The sequence below is a fragment of the Nematostella vectensis genome, chromosome 5, assembly GCF_932526225.1.
Source record: "Nematostella vectensis chromosome 5, jaNemVect1.1, whole genome shotgun sequence".
Lineage (NCBI taxonomy): Eukaryota > Metazoa > Cnidaria > Anthozoa > Actiniaria > Edwardsiidae > Nematostella > Nematostella vectensis.
In genome coordinates, this window is record NC_064038.1 from 16,814,449 (window position 1) to 16,839,501 (window position 25,053).

The 25,053-nt window shown below is 39.3% G+C and overlaps 1 protein-coding gene and 2 long non-coding RNA genes across 9 annotated transcripts in view; 2 read left to right on the forward strand and 1 right to left on the reverse strand.

Annotated features, from left to right (window-relative positions):
* Positions 1 to 25,053, reverse strand: part of LOC116615308 (ras-specific guanine nucleotide-releasing factor 2) — a 73,547-nt gene that overhangs the window by 17,237 nt on the left and 31,257 nt on the right. For all 6 annotated transcript variants that reach the window (XM_048727576.1, XM_048727575.1, XM_048727574.1 and 3 more), the window contains 5 exons: positions 9,277 to 9,387; positions 7,962 to 8,079; positions 6,878 to 7,041; positions 5,562 to 5,619; positions 5,249 to 5,421 (listed from right to left, as the gene is read on the reverse strand). In XM_048727576.1, the coding sequence (XP_048583533.1) occupies positions 5,249 to 5,421; positions 5,562 to 5,619; positions 6,878 to 7,041; positions 7,962 to 8,079; positions 9,277 to 9,387 (624 nt within the window). The remainder of the gene's footprint in view (positions 1 to 5,248; positions 5,422 to 5,561; positions 5,620 to 6,877; positions 7,042 to 7,961; positions 8,080 to 9,276; positions 9,388 to 25,053) is intronic.
* On the forward strand, positions 1,565 to 8,222 carry LOC116615310. Of its 2 annotated transcripts, none has more exons than XR_004294862.2 (2): positions 1,565 to 2,230; positions 5,271 to 8,222. It is a non-coding gene; the product is annotated as an uncharacterized LOC116615310 (long non-coding RNA). The 2 variants fall into 2 exon arrangements; XR_007308054.1 differs by lacking the exon at positions 1,565 to 2,230 and adding an exon at positions 3,247 to 3,289 and having other exon boundaries at positions 5,271 to 7,238.
* Positions 9,382 to 23,523, forward strand: LOC125563017. The gene is made up of 2 exons (XR_007308055.1): positions 9,382 to 13,105; positions 20,568 to 23,523. It is a non-coding gene; the product is annotated as an uncharacterized LOC125563017 (long non-coding RNA).

Genomic DNA, 25,053 nt, shown 5'->3' on the forward strand with positions numbered 1-25,053 from the left:
AAGTCAGTGGCGTGATTTGACATTTGCATTAAAGATTAGAAAAAATCATTATCATTGACGATTAGACAGAAAATCACCACAATAATTTACACTTCGTCCGGAAAAATTGCGTAATTGCTTAAATAAGTAGCTCCCCTTAATAGGCGGCTTCCCCAACAAATGCTTCACTTAAGAGACTTCGCTGACTGTACGTCAGAAGGGAAGAAACAATAACTGCCACAATATGCTATCGAGAGCTGTTTTATTATAATGCTTCTTCGAGGAATTTTACTTCTTGCTCATTTATAAAAAGCATTTGAATTTTTAACCATAGATAAAACGGACTTTGAAATAAGCGCCTAGCATGGGACAAAAGCCAGGGCGTCGCTTCTCGCGCGCTTCCTGTGTGCCCGATCTCCGCGACGCCCCCCAAGGATGGGCGCCGTGGCTTTTTCGCTGATGTTTGGATTCACGCAGTTCGAAACTTTGAAATAATTTTACAATTACGGGGCTTTCAAATGCGAAATTCTTTGATGAAATTACACGGCCATACTCGGCATAAATCCCTTATACTTACTTACACTCGACATTAATTTACCTATTTTCTTTAACTTAGAGGAGCATATAAAAAAAGAATTGTCCCGTGTTATATCTCCCTCATAATAGTGAATTAATCAGATCAACGAAAAGACAAACCACAAATAAATGCTATGGGAAATCGGCTGAAAAATAGATAAAATATCGAATACGTCAAATGATGTGAGTAATGAATACGCCGAACACGCCAAATATTGCGCTCTTATTATTTAAGGGAAAACAGGCGAATCTTTCTTATTCAAATAAGGAAACACACAGACAGCATAACTAACTTTGATTGTTGCTTCCGGTTATAGCCTAGACTAAACAAAACGGAGGGAGAATCGCATTTTTTTCTTATAGAACTAAAATGAGTAATAATAATCCATCGTAAAAATTCACAAAATTTTTCTAACACAAGCCTTTAATATGTACTCCATGATTTAAACGAGGAGCTATGTGAGAACTACCCATGACTTGATATAAAACACTCCCGATGCAATAAGAAATCGTTTCCTTTTCTTCTATATTTGCTCTTCTTGAGGCGCTTAAGAAAGTTAATTTTCGCTTGACTCGCAAAAGCAAAATGTATTTGCAAAGCTGTCAAGAGTAATATTTAGACTACCTTAAAAAACAAATATAATTGTTGTTTTTGTGAAAAGGCACACGCTGGGTAATTTGTAGAATAAGATATCTGAAAATGAGAACTGCATTTATAAAAATGTGATCGAACCTTAACTTGGTGAAGATGATGTTTTCTCCTCAGGAACATGTTGCGCTGTTATTTGAGTCTATAAATTCAGCGCGCACTCACGGACAAATACACGGCGAACATCGACCAACAAAAATAACAAGGGTATAAATTTACAGTTAAGAATAAAGCGTCCCCGGTAACAGTGACGTTTAAAGCTAAAAGCATCATTTATGACGTATTTCTCTTCTAAAAATACGTCTGTTCAATCCAAACAATAGTCACCTATGCATAAAAACAAATTGAAAATTTCGCGACTGGAAATCACTCGTAATTATTTAAGGAGCTCGCGTTATGTCAATTGCGTCTTTAGAAATTTTTAATTCAGTTATTAGTGAAATCTACTGTGGGGAGAACTTGCGTAAAAAACCGCGTAACAAATCGGTTTTAGGTATCAGCGTGCGCGTGTTATTATTCTCTTAGTCGCGAAAAGACCTCTTATTACTGTTGCATTGTGGGAGGTTAAGTGCGTGGGTAGCATTTGTTATTAATTCCCTGCACCTGTCTCTATTCTAGGCTTTCTTTTGAGTGGATTATCAAACGCGAAAGACAAACTCGTGTGTTACTGCAAGGACATCACCGAGCGAAGCGCGAGGTACGTCGCATACGACCAAACCGCCAAGAGCGAAGCAGGGAGAACACGCCAAGAGCGAAGCAGAGAGAACACGCCAAGAGCGAAGCAGAGAGAACACGCCAAGAGCGAAGCAGAGAGAACACGCCAAGAGCGAAGCAGAAAGAACACGCCAAGAGCGAAGCAGAGAGAACACGCCAAGAGCGAAGCAGAGAGAACACGCCAAGAGCGAAGCAGGGAGAACACGCCAAGAGCGAAGCAGGGAGAACACGCCAAGAGCGAAGCAGAGAGAACCAGACCAATCACGACTAGAGCAATCACGACTAGACCAACTTGAATAACAGCATTTTATGGTATTTTATATTAGGAAGTTTTGCTTAAAAGATGAAATAACCGTTTTCTGCCTTTTATCGAAATCCAAGGGTTATTTGGGATATCTATTTTTAGCGGAGCCAGCGCGGCCATAGGCCGCGCGCGGAGCTCCATAGGTATAGAAACATGGTATAACTATGCGACTTTGTTTTGTGGTCATCGCGCGGGTACCCTGTGGTGTCACTCGCCAGCCAGCCAGTCAGTCAGCCGCGCAACTCCCAGGCCTCACTCGGCCCCGTAATGGCGGCTAAATACAAGCACAGAGCAAGGGAAAAGTTCTTGTCATGCGTTGATTATTTCTTTTTGCCTCAAATTTTGTGACTTAAGGATAAAGTCAATTAGAGGAGATCTACTAACATTCAATCACGCCATGATTTATGTAAGGATATGTCTGGTTTTTGCTAGTAAATTTAAGTAAGTAATAGTTCACATTAAAAAGCGAACAAAACCACAAAAAAGCGACAAAATTCAAGGTGAGTTTCAGACGACGATTTCTTTTGTCTATTGACGATATGACAGTTATTGGGCTTTTTGTTGTCCTTTTTGTTTGCTTTGAGAATGAGCATAACACCTTTTGTTTTGACATTCTTTGTTCTATCTTTATTCTTGATTCTGTTGAAATATTTCATAAAGGCTAACCAATATCGTGTTGCATTTGTCATATACTGGTAAAGAAGACCGTTCTTGTCTTTATATCCTGTGCTCTTAGTCCTAAGAAGATACATATCCTTAGAAGATACAGCAACTTTTTCAACTTACAAGAGAAAGTTTCCTGACCGAGGATAAAAACAAAACAAAATTCAACCCCTGTTGCCAATATGTATTGTTATTGTCTGCATCTTACATCTCATGTGTTTATTATTATTTTTTCAAATATTTGTGGAAATTAGTCAGATTATAAATGTCTTGATGAAAAGATTGTTTTGAAAGAAATGTTACTCTTTTATGAACCAGGGACTACCTGAGGGCCAAGATGAATGCTAAAGACTGGATGACATGAGAATTGAAAACCATGTCTTGAAAGACATGTCTCAAAGACAGTAGGGAGTTCTTATTCACTAGTCATTTGATACCCCCACACACATGGTCCCAGGAAAGGGTGGGGGACTAGACTTTAATAAAAGCCTGTTTCCAAGTTAAGAGTCAAAAACAGTCAATACCACCACCCCTCTTGATATATTCTGGTTAGAAAGTAATCTAAAACCCCACATTAACCCCTGACTTCCCCAGGACCATAAGGGAGGGGGCTCAAATGACTAGGGCATTACTATGTGATTCAGCAGTACACACTCAATAGGGTTATTTTTAGAACGAGATACTTATATTATATAAAACTAAAAACAAACTTTTGCTTTTTAAATAATAAATCTGTATCTTTATTAACCTAAAGATAATGGGAAAGGGGATATTTTAGGAAAGTACTGAATATAATTATCACATTATTGTTATTATATTTTCTTTTCAAACATTTAAAGAAGAGTCATATTTCTTCCTTTCCTTCTCCATGTTGACTATTTTTATGCAATTGATGCTCTTTGCTATTTCCCCTCTTCACCAAAAATAAATTAATAAACAGATTTGATTTTTAAATTAGAAATTTTCATTTAGTACTTTCACTTATATCTTCTTTTTAGGATTTCCTTTCCTTTTCCATTACATTTATTTTAAAGGTTTAGATTTATTTCATTGGAATGGTTAGATCCAGGGTTTCTAAAAACACCAAAATATAATGCATTACTGGATGTATATTTGTAGATATTAATTCCCATGGGGATGGAAAATCACCACTTAAAATGGTACATTAAAACTTCAGTATTGCATCTTATCTAAAATTGTGTCTATCTTTAAAATCCTGTTTCATCCATTACTTGTTCTTTGCAAGGACAAAGCTTGCAGAATGTAGCTTTACAAATGTACATTTATGAAACTTTTATTAAGGAAAGGGTTTTTTAGGGCAAGATACTTAAACTTTATAACACTAGCAACAACCTTGTTCTTTTTCAATAATAGAATTCTGTTCACATAGCTTGGATAGCATAGACATGGCCTGTTTAGAGGCCTGTGGTGATGAAAGGGTTAAGATAATAGGAAAGGGGAAATGTCAAGAAATGCTCAATCAAATTATGTTCATTACTGTTATATTTTTTTCAACAAACCTTTCAAGTTGAGTCAATTCCCTTTATATCAGTCGCTGTTTTGACTTACTGTACAGCATTAAAACCATACTGTACAAAAGATGACAGATTTGTTTGATAATGAGGGAGTCATAAAGAAAATTTTAGCCTTAGGTTTGATCTATGTATCTTAGCATTCGTCAAAATGTGACAGTTCGCCGGTAAAACGCCGCCATTTCAAAACAAAAAGGCTGGTTTAACCGCGCGGGACTGGAACTAATCTTGCGTTTTTCAGCACTGGCGATACGGGCATGAGCGCTGTACAAGTAATGCGTGTTTCACACTACCGCTATACAAGTAATGCGTGATTAACGCTGACGCAAGCGAGACTGCAAACAACGCAACTGCACTATTTTCTTGCGTTTCCATCGATCGATCCGGAAAAATGTGTTGGTTAATAAAATTCAATTGCCAAAAAATAATAAACCAAAAAGGACTATTGGGAAGGGCATTCACAATTACTTTTGCCCAAAAAACACGATGAAATATAACTGATCTTCGCAAAAACCCGCTCCATCAGCTAGCCTTCGGCCCAGGTAACCCACAGGCATGTGTAATGAACATGTGTAATAAACACAGATCCATCCCCTCGGCTGACGGAAGGAATTTCATCAGAGCGCACCCCTCCCCTCCCCCTCCCCCCGGAAATTCCAGCCCCATCATACCTGACTTTTATCATACCTGACTTATATCATACCTGACTTATATCATACCTGACTTATATCATACCTGACTTATATCATACCTGGCTTATATCATACCTGACTTATATCATACCTGACTTATATCATACCTGACTTATATCATACCTGACTTATATCATACCTGACTTATATCGCTTGTCCAGGCGGCCTTCTCCTGGAGCGACGGTGCCATCAGCGTTATGGTCAGCGGTGATTCTCCCTTGTCCTTCGGTCGCACGATCAGACGGAAAGAGAGCTCTTCGCTGTCGTTGCACTCAGACGTTGAGCGAACTCCACAAAGCAGCTCGCCGTCACCTAGGTATTAACATGGACATGACAGTTTTTCGCCGTCTTCAAGGTAAAATGCACACATTCTAAAAGAACGACTCAAACGGGACTAGCCTCTGCGTTCTTAAGGCGAACTGATTAAATCAATTTTCTTCGCTTGCTCGTACCTTCATCATAACAGTCATCCACAAGCGTAGCGTCTACTAGACGGATGGTGGCGCCGTTCTATAAAAAAACACCTTCATCAACAGAACGCAGATTCCTTTTACGATCGTAGCGAGAAAAGGCCACGGCCAATCCAGATAACTGCATCGCGCGGCTATGTGGGACTGGACCGAGCTGGACAGAGGAGGAATGGGCCCTTGTCATAAGGGGACTGGACTAAGCGGGACAGAGGAGGAATGGGCCCTTGTCATAAGGGGGCTGGACTAAGCTGGACAGAGGATGAATGGGACCTTGTCATAAGGAGACTGGACTAAGCTGGACAGAGGAGGAATGGGCCCTTGTCATAAGGGGACTGGACTAAGCGGGACAGAGGAGGAATGGGCCCTTGTCATAAGGGGACTGGACTAAGCTGGACAGAGGAGGAATGGGCCCTTGTCATAAGGGGACTGGACTAAGCTGGACAGAGGAGGAATGGGCCCTTGTCATAAGGGGACTGGACTAAGCTGGACAGAGGAGGAATGGGCCCTTGTCATAAGGGGACTGGACTAAGCTGGACAGAGGAGGAATGGGCCCTTGTCATAAGGGGACTGGACTAAGCTGGACAGAGGAGGAATGGGCCCTTGTCATAAGGGGACTGGACTAAGCTGGACAGAGGAGGAATGGGCCCTTGTCATAAGGGGACTGGACTAAGCTGGACAGAGGAGGAATGGGCCCTTGTCATAAGGGGACTGGACTAAGCTGGACAGAGGAGGAATGGGCCCTTGTCATAAGGGGACTGGACCGAGCGGGACAGAGGAGGAATGGGCCCTTGTCATAAGGGGACTGGACCGAGCGGGACAGAGGAGGAATGGGCCCTTGTCATAAGGGGACTGGACCGAGCGGGACAGAGGAGGAATGGGCCCTTGTCATTTTTTTGCGAGCATGAGCATTTTGACAGTTAGCCAGCAACTTAAAAAACACTTAGTGCTAAAAAAACATGGTTCCAAATTTTACTATAGGATCCTAGGTATTGATGTGAAGGGGGGGGGGTAAAGCTGACGTGACCTGCTCGCTTCAGTTACCTTAACAAGTGCAAAGAGTTGTGGAGTTGTTGCAAAAAATACTAAAATACAAAAAGGAGCATTCAGCACCCCGGAAATACGACTTCACTTTGCGAGTACTTGGGAAAATTCGGGGAACCACCTAGCCCTATTGCAAAATGAGCAAAAACGGCATTTATGCTCAAAAGACACACCCCTTCCACACACAAACTATCTAGAAAACGGGCCATTCGAAAATAGGCCATTATCCACCTTGGGTACGAGTTTGTTTTACTTACCTTTCCCAGGTGAAGCCGACCGCTGGATGACCGCGTCGTCAGCAACAGGTATCCCGAGAATAGGAAGCACTGGCGCACACTCTCCTTGCGTGTGTCGGATGACTTGAGGGAAATCCCGCCGAAGGACTTGCCCTTACGGTTTTCCGTGATCTGGATCAGGCTTCCTACAGGCGGTGAAAGTAATATACTTTTAGAATCCATGAATTAGTAGTATATTGCAAATACTGCATCTGATTGGCTGAGCTGTTTATCAGGTGATCGACGGTTTCCAGCGAAAACGCCGATGTTTTAAATTAGAGATAGAGGCTCCGAGCCCTGATTTGTTAATAAATGTGGCCTGTGCACACTTGAACAAACTCAATGATATTGTTAAATCGATGATCAATTGAAAAAAAAAATGAGTAAAGTCGAGTTTAGAAGGCTTTAAACCCGAAATTCTGTTGTCGAATCCAAGTGTGCGAAATATTTGAGCATTTCTTTTTTAATAAGAAATCAATCTACAAAGTGCCAACCACTGGTGTCAGAAAAGGGACAATCCAAATGCTTGGTTATTAGTTTTTAATAAGTTTGCTTTACTATGGAAACAGACTGGTGAGCCGTTTGAAGTCACATCCTACGTTTTCCGGCCCTACAAACCCTAAAGAGAGCCAATCCCGTCATTGCTTTATCCATCGACTCGACGCTTTATATTGATAAATGATGCTACTTTTTCGTTTATATTGTAATAAAATCGAGTGTAAATTTTCACATTTCAATTTGGCACGAGCGAGCGCGTGCTGCCAAAAATCGGGGAAATATTAATCGTATAGTCTGACTCTGAAAAGGCGCAAGTTCTTTATTAGTTTGACCATCTAGTTGGCGGATTCTAGAACTATCGGCCTCTTGGAAAATGATTTTAAACATTGAATATAGTCTAATAGGCCTAATTATCACCAACAGCATCATAACTATAATCATAATCATCACCAACTTCATGAACAACAGCAGCTGCTTCAGAAGAGGAGAGTTTATTTATTTATTTTTTTTGAGAAAAAGGAGATGATGGAATACTTTTGAGAGTGGGCCGATGGGTTACCATGGTTACCTTGTCTGATGAAGATCTGATTGACGTCTAGCAGCATTTCGCAGCCCTCCGCGATCTGTCTCTCGATTGACAGGTTTTTCCGGATGTTCTCTGTCTCGCTGACTTCGTCATGCATCACCTGACCGGAAGTGAGATTGTTAAAGTAATTATCGATTTTTAAATAGAATATGGGAGATATTCAACTTTGTTAAAAAAACGGCTTATAACGAAATATATTATATGTACCATTCTTTAGTAAAATAAATATGATAAAAAGTGAAATCACAAAGACCTTGGCTATATAACCGTGGCTTAACAGAGCTTCAGTTTAATTATTGAATCATTTATTTTCTGAAAGTAAGGGAGCGGTCATTAATTTATGGGGGGCGGCAAATATGTAGGGGGAGGGGGCTAAGTTCAAACGTCGTATTACCCATGAGCCGTATTCAATGCAAATGCATGCAAATAAATCGAGTCGATTGTTTCATCATCATTTGAAACCATTTGCATTGAATACGGCTCATGGATAATACGACGTTTGAACTTAGCCTTAGTATGTATATAAAGTCTCTGTTGTTTTATTGAATATAAAAATGTGTGTGTGTGTGGGTGTGTGTGTGTGTGTGGGGGGGGGGGGTTGGAAATTTTTGGGCACCCAGTCTAGGGGGGGTCACGATTTTTTTGGGCTTGGATTTGAGGGGGGGGGGCAAATATTTTTTAGCCCAGGGTTTTGCAAAATTGCAAAAAAAACTCTGCTTTTTAAAATCTATATTTTCAGACAATCACTTCCAAAGCTTTGCAGTCCTACGTGTGTTTTGAAATCACGATTAAGAGTATAAGCTGATAGTTACATGTGCGTATCGATGGTAACGATGTGAATGCAAATTTGGCGTGGTAATAAAGTTTCTTTAATTTCCTGCCCAGACAGTTGTCTGAAAATCCTGGTATTAGATGTTATCAGATACCAAAGCACGCATACAGTACTGTAATAACTGTCATCTCACAATTTCACACTGTTTTGAATTAATAGTATTGAAAAAACAATCAATATTATACCAAAAAGGTAAAACTGGTATGAAAATATCTTAAGAAAAGCCAGCAGTACAAAGCAATGCATATACTGAGCTTTTGGAAGAAAAAAGATAATAATTAAAACACAATAGATCTATTAAAGTCATTACGGGCATTCCAACATATCATTCAACATATCATAGTAGCTGTACAGCCGTGAAGGAAAAATAAAACTCAGCAGTGGATTAACTCTGATACCTCACCATATGCTCGCCTTTTAAGCCATTTGAACAAACTCATTGGAAAGAGACAAGAGACGACTTACGGTGGAGAGCTGTTCAAGCACGCTTTGCGCGTATTCCAGGGCGCCCCGCTCAACATGGTCGTGAGGGGTCAGGGCGAGAAGCTCGTGCAGCGTGATGATGTAGGTGGGGACCTGGGAACAAGAGTCAGCAGACAACGTCACGGAGTAGCCGAGTAGCCGAGTGCAAGGAAATCATGTGGGGAAGGGCCTGGGAACGAGACAAGAAAACAGGGGCTCGTGTCTCAAAACACCCGAAAATTCTCGGCCCGAAAACGATTTATTCCTTAAATTTGAAAAGCTGGCTAATTTATCTCAAATTTATGGTATCTAAATGTGTTGAAATATCGTCAAACATCGTATTTTACCACAAAGATTCATGTAAAGGATGATTCTTTTTATAGATATAGATTTAGATATTTCCCGATCTTCTCTGGCCCGAAATTCACATGGCTTTAATATTAAGAAAGTTCTCGGGACCTCGCAGTCAACCGAGACTTTTCGGTAACTTTCTTTAACTTTAACTTTAAATAACTTAATTGCCACTAGCTTAATTGCCTCAGCGGAGGCTGGCGCGTGAGAACGATAACGGACGACAACAAGTACAAAAACAATGATAATACAATGAAAATACTTGCGATGCGCATAACTTAACGTGACATGCAATAGCAAACAAACGAAAAACACGATGAAAGCCCATCATCGGATTAGCTCACTAGGTAAGGCCGCTACAAAGTTGGCTGCAGATGGTAGACAGGGAAAAACTGCCCGCGGTAAAGCATTCCAGACGGGGATAGTGTGTGAGTAGAAGGAGAACTAGAAAGCGTTAATTTTAGCTATTAGCGTTAATTGTAGCTATTACAGGCACTGGTTCTTGTGAAGTAGACGGCAGGCTTAGGTGGAACATCAGGTGGGAAATCAATTTTGACGAGGCCGGAGTTTATTTTATAAAAAAGTGCGAGGTCACTAACTATTCTTCGATGTTGGAGTGACTGCCAGCCTAACACATTAATCATTTGGGTAACGCTACTTGTTCTTTGGTAATCCCCTGTGGTAAAGCGTGCGGCTCTACGCTGGACAGATTCCAACGTGCTAATATCTCTCTTAGTATGTGGAGACCATGCCACCGAACCGTACTCGAGGATGGGGCGGACGAGGGACGTGTAGGCTCGCTCCTTGATTCGGACTGAACACGATGAAAGGTTCCTCTGTAGCACTCCTAAGACTCGATTTGCCTTCTTTAAGTCGGGACCGTAGGCCTTGTTGGGCTGGATGTTCTTTAGCTGCTTATGGATGCCATTAGTTGTAAATGTCAGGTCAGCGACCTCTTGGTATGGGGAGTCACCAAGAACAGGAATGTTGGTAAGATCCTCTTGCGTGAAGACGCTCTCGTATTGGACGCGCAATGCCTCCGCTTTGGATGAATCTGACGCGCAGATCTGGTCACCTTTTAAAGAGGGTCGGGATACCCAAGGACTCGGAGCGCAGCAGCTTAAGGTACGACCACGCCCTTTTTGCTCCGCCAGGCTTCAGGCTGGCTTCAGCAAAACTTCTAAAATAGCCTTATTGAGCGTAATCATTTGGAATATGAACCAAGAGGAAATTCAAACTGTTCTAAAACATGAAAGCGGTTCTCAAAAAGGAAAACATGCGAAATTTTGGGCAAAAATGCAAAATAAAAAAACTTCTAAACTTCTAAATTATCATTTAAATTATCATCTAAATTATCATTTAAAACGATTGCTGATCTTTCCGAGGTTTGAGCATGAATCAAAATTGCTCAATTCCGCGATTAAAAAAAGGAATAAAAATTCCCCTATAAAATGCCTACACTGGTCTCTGTCGGAGATTCACCGTTTGTTAATTTTGTTCAGTTTAGCGTAAAACAATTGTTCATCACATAAAACACGAGGCGTAATCCTATATCATGGTCCATCGATGTTGTTTCTCGAGACTCCCAGATCACGCAGCCTACGCGTGACTCCTAGATCACGCAGCCTACGCGTAGACCTAAATTTAGAGCTGCCTCGAGCAGGGATCACGTACGGTCGGGCTACTGGTATGATGTCATAGCGGTAATTGGCCACGCAGCACCAGAACGCGCACGGTCCCACAATATCTGTCACGCAATTCTTGTAACGCATCTTTTGTCACGCACAGTTTTTTAAGAAAACAAAAGAGAGAGATTGATGATGAATTGCGTGACATCGTGAAAGGGTGAACAATTTGCAGATATCATACAATGATGATCAAATTAAAAAAACACTACATTTCGGGACATCGTCTATCAACTTCCAATTGCGCGACATAGTCGAGTAATAACCAATTTGCGAAGCACTTGTTAGCCGGTATCCTTTCAAAAACACACACAACGTCTGTCGTTATCCGATCGTAAGGTAATCGCATCTCGTATACACTGAGCTAAACTCGACAAATCTTCGGGAATTTGTCGACAACATAAATCGTAAACGTAAATGAAATGCTCTTGACAAGAGAACGCATATTTGATAGGGGGAACAGTCTACAAACGATACATTTCTACGAACTAATCATGAATAACAGCTATGCTTGTCGGCAAATTCATTGCAATAGTTGACATCTTATTCAGGAAAAGAGCGAGTACTATTCGGTAAAAGATCGTGTACAAATCGGTAGCAAATTCGTGCAACATGGGTAATTATTCAGGGAGAAAAGAAACCACTCGAGCAGGCGAAACAGCCGATATCGAACGGCTAAAATGAGTAGAAAACACACCAAAATTACACCTAATTACAGGGATAAATGTTCAACTACACCGCATATAACACACAACAACAAAACTGGCGCTTCCACAATAAGATGAAGTAGTTTGAAAACAGAGAACTTACAGGTGTTAATCTATATCAATACAAAAACCCAAAGAAAAGGTGCTGTACAATGGAAACAACTCGTAGAGATATCGATGATAAAATCGTTTTGCACTAGCTAGTCCGAACCCTTTGTGTATCTCTAGGGATTGTAATACTCGTATTCATTTAACATTTACAAATGAAATTGCTTTATAATTTATGAGGTTGGAGACAAGATAAGTCTAGGGTTTGAATTTGAATTATTTAAATCCAGCATATACAAACGCTCGTATGACGCGAAAGTTACGGCCGCGAATTTCGCTGGATTTTCCCTAAAATCGAGACTTTCACGGGGATTTTCCCCGCTTTTTCAAAAAGCTCAAACCTTGTTGTTTTCATTTTTATCTTGTTTGAGATGTGCCCAATAAATACGACTAAGTCATGCTGCTTTTGCGTGACAAATCACAAAATCTTTTAACCGGAAGGGACAATTCTTTTGTGAGAAAGAAAGCAACTTTGCAATATCGGCGTGCAAACATTTCAGAGCCGAAGACAAGGGAATTTAACCTCAACAAACCCTAACTTGAAATTGCGACAAAGTCTCATAAAACACTAAAGGAAAAGAAAGGTTGCACTTGTTTTCGCCGCGTACTGGATACCATATGTGAAGCCTGCTACTGGAAAGGTTGGTCGAACAAGGGGATCTCCTTCTCTTTTCACGTAAATCTGAGCGTACAATATCTCAAGCACGATGTATGCAATAAATGAATATATGCACTGGAGAACGCCAAGCAACGGTGCATTTACATGACGACTTGTAATATCACACAAACGCAAATAGTACATCTATACATTCCGCAATATTTTAGGAAAATGTGATTTATACTGTGTACTTTACTTACGTATAACAGACGATGTCTTTTGGAGAGAGATTTATAAAGCAACGATAGAGCCCAGTGGCGTGATGTTGAGATGTGCAAGCGATCTTGTTTTAGCTGCGTTTCCCCGAGAGCATACAAACACTCGTAGGTAATATCGTACTAATAGTATGCAAATCATGCGAGTTCGGCGGACTCCCTAGGTACTGCATTGGTGATAAAGCAAACAATACACAAAACCATAAACGTCATTTGGAAATCGCTTGGGAATTACTCTAATGTTTCTAATATAGGAAATCCAAGATTTATCTCACAAAAGATTATTCAATGTGTCACGGGTATCAGACAGTGAATTTAAAGGATTCTTTTTTATCAAATTATCGGTGAAATCGTCCATTTAAAATGCTTTAAGCTAGCTTTGGAGGGACAGGGTATTGTTCACTGTTTTGGAAATAATGTTATTTTTTATTAAGACTAAAAGCAAATAATGTTGCAAGCGAAGATGTTTTTTATGTGCCGGAAATAGGTGTATTTATAAATTCAATTTTCTCAATAGGAGAGTGCTTGAAAAATACGAGACACACCGTAGTTATAAACTAGAGCAGTATTTATCGTTAAAAAAGGAAAAAAAGACGGAAGACTCGCGAAGACTAGACGGAGACTTCGTTAAATGAATCATCTAACGGATAAAGAAGAAACGGCAATTTAGCGATTACTTCTTTTCGAGCCCGCCACTTTACGGGCTTTTTTTCACCTTCTGTGGAATATTTTTTTAATATTCATATGAACATATCCTTTTCTAAAGGTTGGTGATGCGCACAAAGCTAAAACAATCCGTGTTCGTGTCAAGTCATGACGGGAAATTATCAATCATCATGTGTCGACTGAATGACTGGATGACTGAATAACTAAATGAATGAATAAATGAATGAATGACTGAATGAATGACTGGATGATTGTATGACTGGACGAGTGAATGACTAAGTAATTTAATGACTGGATGACTGAATGACTGTATGACTGAATGAATAAATTAATGATTAAAAAGAAGAATTAATGACTGGGTGACTGATTGAATAACAAAAAAGTGAATAACTGGATGACGGAATGACTAAATGACTTAAAGTAATTCCCTTGAAATAGTTCTACAACCCAGAATTTTTTAAAACTTGGCTCAAACAATATTGAGGTTAAGGTATTTCAAAAAATGTAATAAAAAAATGGGGGTACCGACCTCGTTTTCACAACAGAGGGGCGTAGAGTTGACGCGTTTTTACTGATCGCGCTAGGAAAAATCCCAACTCTTAGTTTTCAAAAAGAGTGCCTATAGTCTTTAGAAAATTAAGTTCTGTTTGTCGAGCTGCCAAAATCCGATCTCCTATTCCACTATTCATACGGTAAAAAGCGCCATTTTGAAGTATTTTACGGGTTTTTAAAGAGATAAAACTTCTACAACCCAACTTTTTTTCTTTATTCAGTATATTATTTTTCCGTATATATTTAACTATAACAAAAAATGGGGGTAACCGACTTCGTTTTTCTGTCAAAGCGATTTTAAGTAAAAAACGCGCGCCTTTGCTGTGTTTTCTTGTACAACTGTGGCGCGCGCGCACTTAATACCGCGCCACTATGCGCAGATGGGGTGCGCAGTGAAATTCAAGGGAATTACCTTAATGACTGATTGACACAATGATTGAATAACAAAATAAGTGAATGACTGGATGACGGAATGACTAATGACTAAATGACTGGATGATTAAATGACTGGATGTCTGGATGACGGTAAGACTGAACAATGTAATGATTCGATGAATGAATGACTGGACGACTGACTGATTGACTGACTGAATGAATGAATGAATGAATGAATGAATGAATGAATGAATGAATGAATGAATGAATGAATGACTGGATGACGGAATGAATGAACAAATAAATGAATGATTGATTGAATAACCAAACGACTAAATGACTGGATAACGGTATGACTAAATGTTTTAATGACTGAATGACTGGATGAGTGAATGACTAAATGACTGAATAAATAAATGACTAAATGACTGGATGTCTGGATGACGGAAAGACTTAATGATGTAATGATTCGAAGAATGAATGACTGGATAACTGAATGACCGAATGAAAGGATGACTGGATGACTAAATTACTGGATGACTGATTGACTAAATGACTGGATGACTGAATGAAAGGATGACTACATGACTGAATAATTAAATGACTGAATGAATGACTGGATGAATGAATAAATAAATTACTAAATGATTTGGATACATAACGATTGATATTTTACCATGATTTTACCCAATACCTTTTTTCGAATAAGTTCACAGTAACGCATTTTACAGTTTTACAAGAAAGAAACAAAATGTCGTTTTAATAAAACTAATAAAACTTTGGATTTATTGAGCTTACTGGTAATACAACTGAATACCCGAGAGCGTTAATAATTAAACCTCAAAACAAGACCATTTCAGGCAATTTGAAAAGGGAAATTGAAAATTAAAAAACATCAAGAAGTATGTATCCTCAAACAAATAAATATAAAAAACATATAAGACAATTGCAGATCTCAAAACTCGATAAATATTCCCTTTCTCTGGTGAATATTGATGAGTATTTAGAAGATGGCCCTACAGATGGGGTCCACTCGGAAAGACCACGAGACTTGGTCAAGAAAAACTTGTTTGCGTGAAAACAGAGAAAATTGCAACTAGTGGATATCACATGAATTATTTTTAAAATATTAGAAAACATCAAATACATAAAAGGGAAGGAGCAAAAGAGTATTAACATCGACAGTCAATAAAAACTTGCTTTTGTATGTTTTTTTTCATAACATTAAGAAGTAAACTTTGCTTATGCAATACCATTTTGTCAAAATGATGCCAAAGAACGCTCGACTACCTTTTCTATGAGAGTTGTCAGATGAAACCATCTTCTTCCCACGACCATAGCACATATCTCTAGCTTTTCCGAGGATAAGAAACATTAAACATTCGGAGAGGGAAACGCCAGGCCTTGTGTGCAAAACCTACTACTTATAATTCTTGCATCTCATAAATTTGTAAATAGTAGACTTCCAAAACAATTTGATAATGTCTATTGGTTAAAAACAAATTGAAGTATTTTTAATTGGATAACTTGTTAAACACATCTAACTAAACACAAGGTAAAACACGTTCTTTTATCGATGTACCAAAAAAAGAGCTGAGATCGTTTTTAAAATAAAATGTTTGAGCTAGAAAATATTAAATATTCTTGAGTTTCTTAAAAGTTTTTGTTGTTGCCCGATTTCCGCTGTATTAATGAACTCCATCGATTACTGGAAAAAACTTGAATTAATGAACTCCATCCGATTACTGGAAAAGACTTGTATTAATGAACTCCATCGGATTACTGGAAAAGACTTGTATTAATGAACTCCATCGGATTACTGGAAAAGACTTGTATTAATGAACTCCATCGGATTACTGGAAAAGACTTGTTAATGCCGCGTACGCGCGTACTTGGCAATAGATGAAAGGTGGCACTCTGACTGACAAACGTTTCATAGTAAATCAGTTGGACGTTTTATCGGTAATAAAACATTAAGATATAAAGAATATTACATGGAAAGTGCGCGCGTACGGTTTGTATTCACGAGTTGTGCAGTATCAAAAAAACGAACGAGTGAGTTCATTAATACAAAACAACGAGTGAATAAAAACTGTACAAAGCACTTTCCATGCTGTATTTTGTTTATTATATACATACTGAGAAATTTTAAATAGCGGAGCGCGCGGAGCTCCATAGGTATAGAAACATGGTAAGCTATGCGACTTGGATTTGTGGTCATCGCGCGGTTACCCTGTGGTGTCACAAATCAGCCAGCCAGCCAGTAATCCAGCCGCGCAACTCTCAGGCCCCTCTCGGTCTTACGCTTTTATGAGTTTTAGTTCAAAACTCGTATGTTCACAGAAAAAAAGGCAGTATTTAATGAGAAAGTATGCGGATTCAAATGGACTGAAGTCTTTTAGGAACCGTTTTGTCTGAAGTACGAGTCAATAGTAAAATCTACCCGAGTGTTCGTGAATCCCGCCCGTCGCAACAGCTAAAAAGAGGTCTATAGAGGAGGAATATGGAGGATCTACACTACCATTGTATATTCATTCTCTTCTATATTTATGTAAGGAGATCCTGAGAAGAAAGGGCCCTTGATGTCTGTTTTCAGCTATAAAAATCAGTCGCTTGTGTCGACGAGTTCCTTCACAGTTTACAACAAAAGCGAACAACACAACCAAAACAGAAAGCGAAAAAAAAAACTGCCAAGGTGAGTTTTAGACGACGATTTGTATTGAGAATACGAAAGTTATTTTTCTTTTATTGTTGTGCTTTTATAATGCTTGTTTGTACGTTTTTTCCATAACCAACCGCTCAAACTAAAACACCGTACCAGCTTTAGTTTGACGTCAAGATGCCATATCAAAGTCATATATCCTTGTTTTGATGTAAATACGTAAATACTTACAAGTTCTATAAGTAAATTCAGGCGTAAATTTAACGACAGAAATACGTAGTAGTCTAGTTACTGTATCAATGCCACTTAGCTTGTTGGATTTATAAATTTATTTTTAGAGTTTGCTTTGAGAATTCGTGGTCTAACAAGCAATTTGAGCATAACAACATCCTTTGATATTCTTTGTTCTCTCTATACTTTATTGACTGTTTTGAGATATTTAATAAAGGCTGACAAATATCATCCTGTCATATATTGCTAAAGAAGACCTTTCTTGTCTTTATATTCTGTGTATTTAGTCTTTTCAAAGATACAGCAACATTTTTTCAACATCATAACAACTTTAATTTTACAATTACAGAAGAATTTTCTCTTCGAAAATAAAAAAAAACTAAATGCAACCCTTATTACCTACATTGTTTTTGCTTTTATATTGTCTGCATCTTGCATACTTTCTAATGTGTTTATTTATTTTTTTTATTCAAATAGTTGTGGAAAATTAGTAAGGTTATAAATGGCATGATGAAAATATTGTATTGAAAGAAAAAAATATTTAATTGTTTTCACTTTTTTTTAGGTAAAACCAATCAAGGACTACTTGAGGGCCATGATTGATTCTAAAAGCTGGAAGGCATAATAATAGGCAAATAAGATAATATAGTAGGGGATTTCTTACTTTTATACGACAGTATAAGTGTAATAGGTTTTTTAGAGCAAGATACTTGCTCTCAATAATAAATCTGTAAAGAAAACTTTTTCTATCAACCTAAAGATAATGAGGAAAAGGGGAAATGTTAGGAGAGTGTTGTTGCATTACTGTTAATTTTTTTATCATAGATATTGTCCCATTTCTTTCTTTTTTCCATCTCTGTTCACTATTTTTGTACGCAATTGATAGTATTTGCTGTTTCCCCTCTGCACCCTAAATAAATTTAAATAGGTTATGTTTGAAATAAGACATTTTCATTTAGCACTACTTTCATTAATATCAAGGATTTTTTTTAGAATTTGCTTCCCAAGTAAATTTGTTCTTCTCCATTGCATTTAATTTTGGAGTAGCATTAGCATGTGTGGATCCAGGGTTCCTATATAACAGCAGGCCACCATGCTAAAGTTAAAGTTAAAGTTAAATAAGAGGGAAAATAAGAGTTGACCATTAGACTAAACTAAGATTGACACTTCGTTCTTTAGAATTTCAAATCGTGAATCTTGAATTTTGAAAAAGGCGCTTTAATACGTCTAAGAACACGCAAAAAGTAAACATAAACACAACACTAGACTACACACGTCTTTTCAACAAGTTGTTTTTTATTTTTCACTAATTTTGTTTTTCGCCCTGTGTTTACTGAAAATCAATTGGGAAAAATAAAGAGCTTGGGCTACCTGTGCTTTCGCGCGGCCAAGAAAATTTCAAAGCTATGTAGAAAATTCAAGTTTCAATCAATTTTCAGAATTTAAAGTTTTATCTATGCTTTCTTTTGGCTAGATGATATAAGTGAAAGGTTTTAAGAACTTAAGATAATTCAAAATTGACAGTTACCTAAGAAAAGTGGTATACAAAATAAATATGGTAACAAATATTCGGTAACCCATCGACTCGAGTTTTCGTGACGCGATGACGATGTCCGTCCGTCCCTTAAAGGATGTAGTAATCGGGCCACTAGTAACGACCACCTTAAAGGATGTTAATCAGGCCACTTGTAATGACCACCTTAAAGGATGTAGTAATCGGGCCACTTGTAATGACCACCTTAAAGGATGTAGTAATCGGGCCACTTGTAATGACCACCTTAAACGATGTAGTAATCGGGCCACTTGTAATGACCACCTTAAAGGATGTAGTAATCGGGCCACTTGTAATGACCACCTTAAACGATGTAGTAATCGGGCCACTTGTTATGACCACCTTAAAGGATGTAGTAATCGGGCCACTTGTAATGACCACCTTAAAGGATGTAGTAATCGGGCCACTTCTAATGACCACCTTAAAGGATGTAGTAATCGGGCCACTAGTAATGACCACCTTAAGTCTTTTATTACTATAACGTCCTCAGACGCTCGCAAAATATAGGCCCAACTCCCAGAAATACAAACTAAACATCACCAGACCCGGATACTCATGGATTCATCCAAGGCATAGACGACCTTCAAAAGCGCAATGTAATAGAATTTACTCCTTTTTTAAAATATTAACCTTGATTTCTGACCAATTCGTAAACAAATGCTTAAACATTTCATACCATAAAAGACTCGAAATTCCGAACTACAAATAGAGAAAAGCAAACACAGATCAAGTCACTACAGCCATCAGCCCCAATAATCAATGCTAAAACCTCCATTAGAAGCGAGTCTCCATGTTTAGGCTATATTGCTGCCTGCACTGCATCATGGGAGTCTCGGAAACACCTTGACAGAGAGGCGGGCAAACTCCTCCCCATAATCATAAAAGTTTTTTTGAAGTCTCTTTGCCCCAAAGCCAAACAAAACAATCCCCAGGTACAAGGAACCCAGAATAAGCCTGAAACAATTTTTTAATAAGGTTGGGTAGCAAAGATGTACCACATTGGAGAGTATGAGGCCATTCACTAGAAAATTCCTTTCTCACTTGGTGAAGCCCAGACAAGGAATGATCCCATTAAATCAAAGCGTGCAAACATCCATAAGCACAGCATTATTTATGCCCAAATAGACTTCATGATGTCCTAAGGCATTCTCCAGATGTAAAAAAGCTTTAATTTTTAAGCAAATTTCAAGCAAAACTGTTGTAAGCGACAGGCTGTAGAAATGCCGTCGTTAGTTTGAAAAGACAGCGCAGTGCATTGTTGGAAACTTCAAGGCATTCCGTCTTGGATCAGCGGTAGCTTAACTTACAGTCTACGGAACAAATGCTCATTTTCATAAGCCACTGTCCGGCGTCCTCGATTCCATGCGACGCCATTTTAAGTCATCGTTTTACACCGATGAGATAACTTATCAAGCTTTCTACCTAGCTCAATTATAATAAACCCAAGCCTGTACTTGAGCACAAACTTTGAAAAATTTCAATATTTAACGTGAGCAACTTTTCTAGCCAAATTCTTTTAATTTTTTTTTCAGGAAACGCACTAAAAATATTGATATGGTGGAAAAGAGCTTCTGAGGAAAAATGCGACCGGACAGTGCATTTGGGGGTTTGAATTAGAAGGCTGTTTTACCCAAAGTTTCTAAGCTGATCGCCAAACTTTGTAAATCATTCACATTAACATGATCATTTCTTAGAAATCTTGAAGATCGGACGTATTTGGTGTTGGAAAATCACTCTATGCGAACTCTCCAGAACTATACGATACGGACAAATAACAGTGACTCATAATGACTCAGCATGATTTAGTATCATTCTAGATATTTTCAGAATAGAACATTCCGTCGATCTATTCTTAGGAACAATGATGTAATGTTTACTTCTAGAACATTCCGTCGATCTATTCTTAGGAACAATGATGTAATGTTTACTTCTAGAACATTCCGTCGATCTATTCTTAGGAACAATGATGTAATGATTACTTCTAGAACATTCCGTGACATGTATATAAGCAGCTCGATCACTGAGAACCTCACTTGTGTTTTCGACCTGGTTCAACTGCTCTTGTGTAAAAGGCACCACTGCTGATTAAAGATTGATTTGAAGAATCAAGACGTCTTCATCTCCGTTCAGAGAAACTTTTTCAACAGGTTATGGGCCCAGCAGTGCAAGCCTGAAGCCGAACTCGTGGATCGCCATTTTGATTTGAGTGACCTGGCCTTTTGCAAGTAATTGCGTTGCAAGCGAAATCTTGGGATACCTGTGGAAGTTCTAAAGCATGGCTTCAGACTCGAAAATCGTCACAGTAGTTTCGCTGAATGGGAAGAATTACCCTACATGGAAAGTACTGTGTCGGATGGCTCTGATGAGAGACGGACTTTGGGACATTGTCATCGCTAAGGAAGTTGCACCCGCTCAGACAGAACGGGAAAAATATTCCAAATTCTTGGCGCGAAGGGACCGCGCTCTGGCTACTATAGTGCTCTCTGTTGATCCAACTCTTCTGTATTTGTAAGGAGAACCGGAAGACCCTGCAATAGTATGGAACAAACTAGCAGACCAATTCCAAAAAAAGACGTGGGCTAACAAACCTTCCCTGAGACGAAAGCTGTACTCGCTACGGCTAAAGGACGGTGATTCTGTACAAAGGCATATCAAGGAGATGGTCGAAATTTTTGATGGTCTAGCAGCAGCAGGTGACCCCGTGAAAGAGGAGGATAGAGTGGTTCATTTACTTGCAAGTCTTCCGGATTCATACAGTATGCTAGTAACAGCCCTTGAAGCAAACTCAGAGGTACCAAAGTCACGGAGCGATTGTTACACGAGGAAAGCAAGCTAAAAGAGAAATCTAGCAGTTCGGGCGGCGAAGTTAAGGCAATGGCTGGTGAGCATCGTCGAAGAAACAAAGGTCTAAGATGCTACCACTGTCATAAATTTGGCCACATAAAAAGAGATTGCCGAGAACTGGCAAGCGGCAGTAGTGATTACGCGCACAAAAGGGAGAATGCGCACAAGGGAAAACACAAGGCACATCGGGCGGCGGCGAAACGAAGAGACAGCAGCAGCTCAGACAGTGAAATTGGCCTGGTTTTAAGTCACGCGCTATCTGCAAGCTCAGTGGAGGGACAGGATAGCTGGATTGTGGACTCAGGCGCAACTTGTCACATGTGTAGCGATAAACGTCTGTTTGTCGAACTTTGTAGCCTGTAAGAGCCCGAGGAGGTCACGTTAGGTGATGGATATGCCGTTGAAGCCGCTGGAAAAGGAGTTGAACTCGTAGCAGGCGGTGAGACAAAGAAGTGCAAGCTGCACGATGTTTTGTATGTACCGAAGCTGTCATACAATCTACTCAGTGTGTCAAGAGTGACGAATGCTGGAAAGGCCGTGGAATTCAACGAGGCTGGTTGCGTGATTTTGGACGGAAACCGGAAGTTGAAAGGAACTGCGACTAGGGTAGGAAATCTTTACTACCTAAACTGTCGTGATGGCCAAGCACAGTCAAATGCCGCTGCAGAAATATGGCATCGGAGATATGGGCACCTAGGAGTAGACAACCTGAAAAAGCTGGATAAGGAAGAAATGGTCGAAGGTTTCGATTACAAGTTTTCCAAAGGGAAAGAAATCTGCGAGCCGTGTACTAAAGGCAAGCTTAACCGCAAGCCATTTCGGGTTCAAGGCAGCAGACGGTCCGCGGAGCCACTTGGTTTGGTCCACAGTGATGTTTGTGGAAAACTGAGCACAAAATCCCTCACTGGTGGAGAGTATTTTGTCACATTTATTGATGACAAGACTCACTACGTGTAGGTATATATATATGGATTATAGATATGGATTCAGCAACTTCTATCAGATCTTAAAAAGAAATCCTCTGCTACTGTGATTTATGAACAGTTTCATGGACGCGCCAAGCATATAGATATCAAGTTTCATTTCGTTCGCGAGCAAGTAAGTAATGGCGTCCTTCAAATTAAGTATTGCAAGAGAGAAGATATGATTGCTGACATGTTAACTAAAGGTCTGAGTCAACTACAGTTTTCAAAGCTACGGAACAAGGCTGGAGTTAAGTCAGTTACTAGACAGTTCACTTGCGATTGAGGAGGAGTGTTGGAAAATCACTCTATGCGAACTCTCCAGAACTATACGATACGGACAAATAACAGTGACTCATAATGACTCAGCATGATTTAGTATCAATCTAGATATTTTCAGAATAGAACATTCCGCCGATCTATTCTTAGGAACAATGATGTAATGTTTACTTCTAGAACATTCCGTCGATCTATTCTTAGGAACAATGATGTGATGTTTACTTCTAGAACATTCCGTCGATCTATTCTTAGGAACAATGATGTAATGTTTACTTCTAGAACATTCCGTGACATGTATATAAGCAGCTCGATCGCTGAGATCCTCACTTGTGTTTTCGACCTGGTTCAACTGCTCTTGTGTAAAAGGCACCACTGCTGATTAAAGATTGATTTGAAGAATCAAGACGTCTTCATCTCCGTTCAGAGAAACTTTTTCAACATTTGGTTCTTTCCTTCACTAAAATTTATCGCATTATCGTTCACAACAACACACAACAATTTCAATGGCGCATTACGCCTTTCTGGTCATTTAAAGCTTCTATTTAAAATTATAAAATTAATTGTCATTGATGACCTCTTAGTTGGCTCATGGGTGTTTACCTTTGATCTAGCATACGGTTGATGTAACAAAGGCTGTCAGATTTGCAACGATAGCTAAAAGTAGGTCTTCTAACGTTTTTCAATTCGATAATTTATTCATATTCACTAATCTTATATACTCTGCTGTAATGTATTCAGCGTGAATAGACGCCTATTCTACACTGCATCCATTGTCGCATCGTATTAAGATTGGGGATAAATTTGGCTCCCGGCAACCGTGCACTTTGTGCACTCCCACTGACTTAACACATGTCGATGGGTTCCCTACTTCCCAAACCTTAATATCTTTAACAGGGAATCCATCGACGCCAGTAAGTGCATCGCGCGCATTCATGACAACGCTTTATCATACTCATCCAACCTCTTTAATATTCTAATCTTTTCTTCTCCCCAAACCTAAATTACCCGATCGGGTCGTTGTTACTCGGGAAGACGTTTTCAAGAATTGCCTGCAGGGAACACATACAAAAAACGTTTGAGTTAATATCCTGCCACTCTTGAATAGGTCCTTTATTGACATTCGCAATAAGAGCAACCTCCATATAATGCTCAACTCCGCGAGCAGGACAGATACGTCTGCGCGCATCTTCTTATCTCAAACCTATCTGAAACAAAGTGTCTCCTCGCGCCAGGGTAGAGGAGAATCGAATTTCTTCAAAACAACCAGTGAGCAATCTCGTTCTTAGGATCTCCTTCTAGAGTTGCCCTACAAGAAAACTGCCAGGGTCCCTAAAATTCAATTTATCGACATCAACCATCACTTCCCCTTTCTTTCTACCCGTGTCGCCAGGTCAACCAACTGGTCGTTTCCTGTCACCCCCCTGCGGGTCGGTACAGGGTTTCCTTTACATTCACCCCAAAAAGTCTTATTTGAAAATACTGCCATATCAAAAAACAGTATCCTTCTCCCAAAACTACAATCTCTTCTAAAGCGGAATAAACAAAGAAAGAACAATGCCTCACTACCTGTGAAACCCCGTACAGACACACAGAGGAGGACAGTTTTGACCCAGTACAACTGAGGGGCTGTTAAGGTAGCCTGTTTCAAAACTGTCGCCCCCCTCTGGGACCTGGAGGTAGTACACGAGTACATAAAAAACGAGATAATAAGGCTTGAGCTCATGCTTAATTATGTTGATTACATGCCATGTATTATCAATTCCACTCAATTCGTGTTATCATTATTGCTTTGGGTGTAATCTGCTCCTTAAAACTTTTTATGGCACCTTGCCGCCCTTGGCATTACTGGCTCTTAATTCGTCAAAAAGGCAATCAACTGGTCAGCGTCGTGTTGCACATAATTATATTACTTTCGCACAAACATGGGATCCCT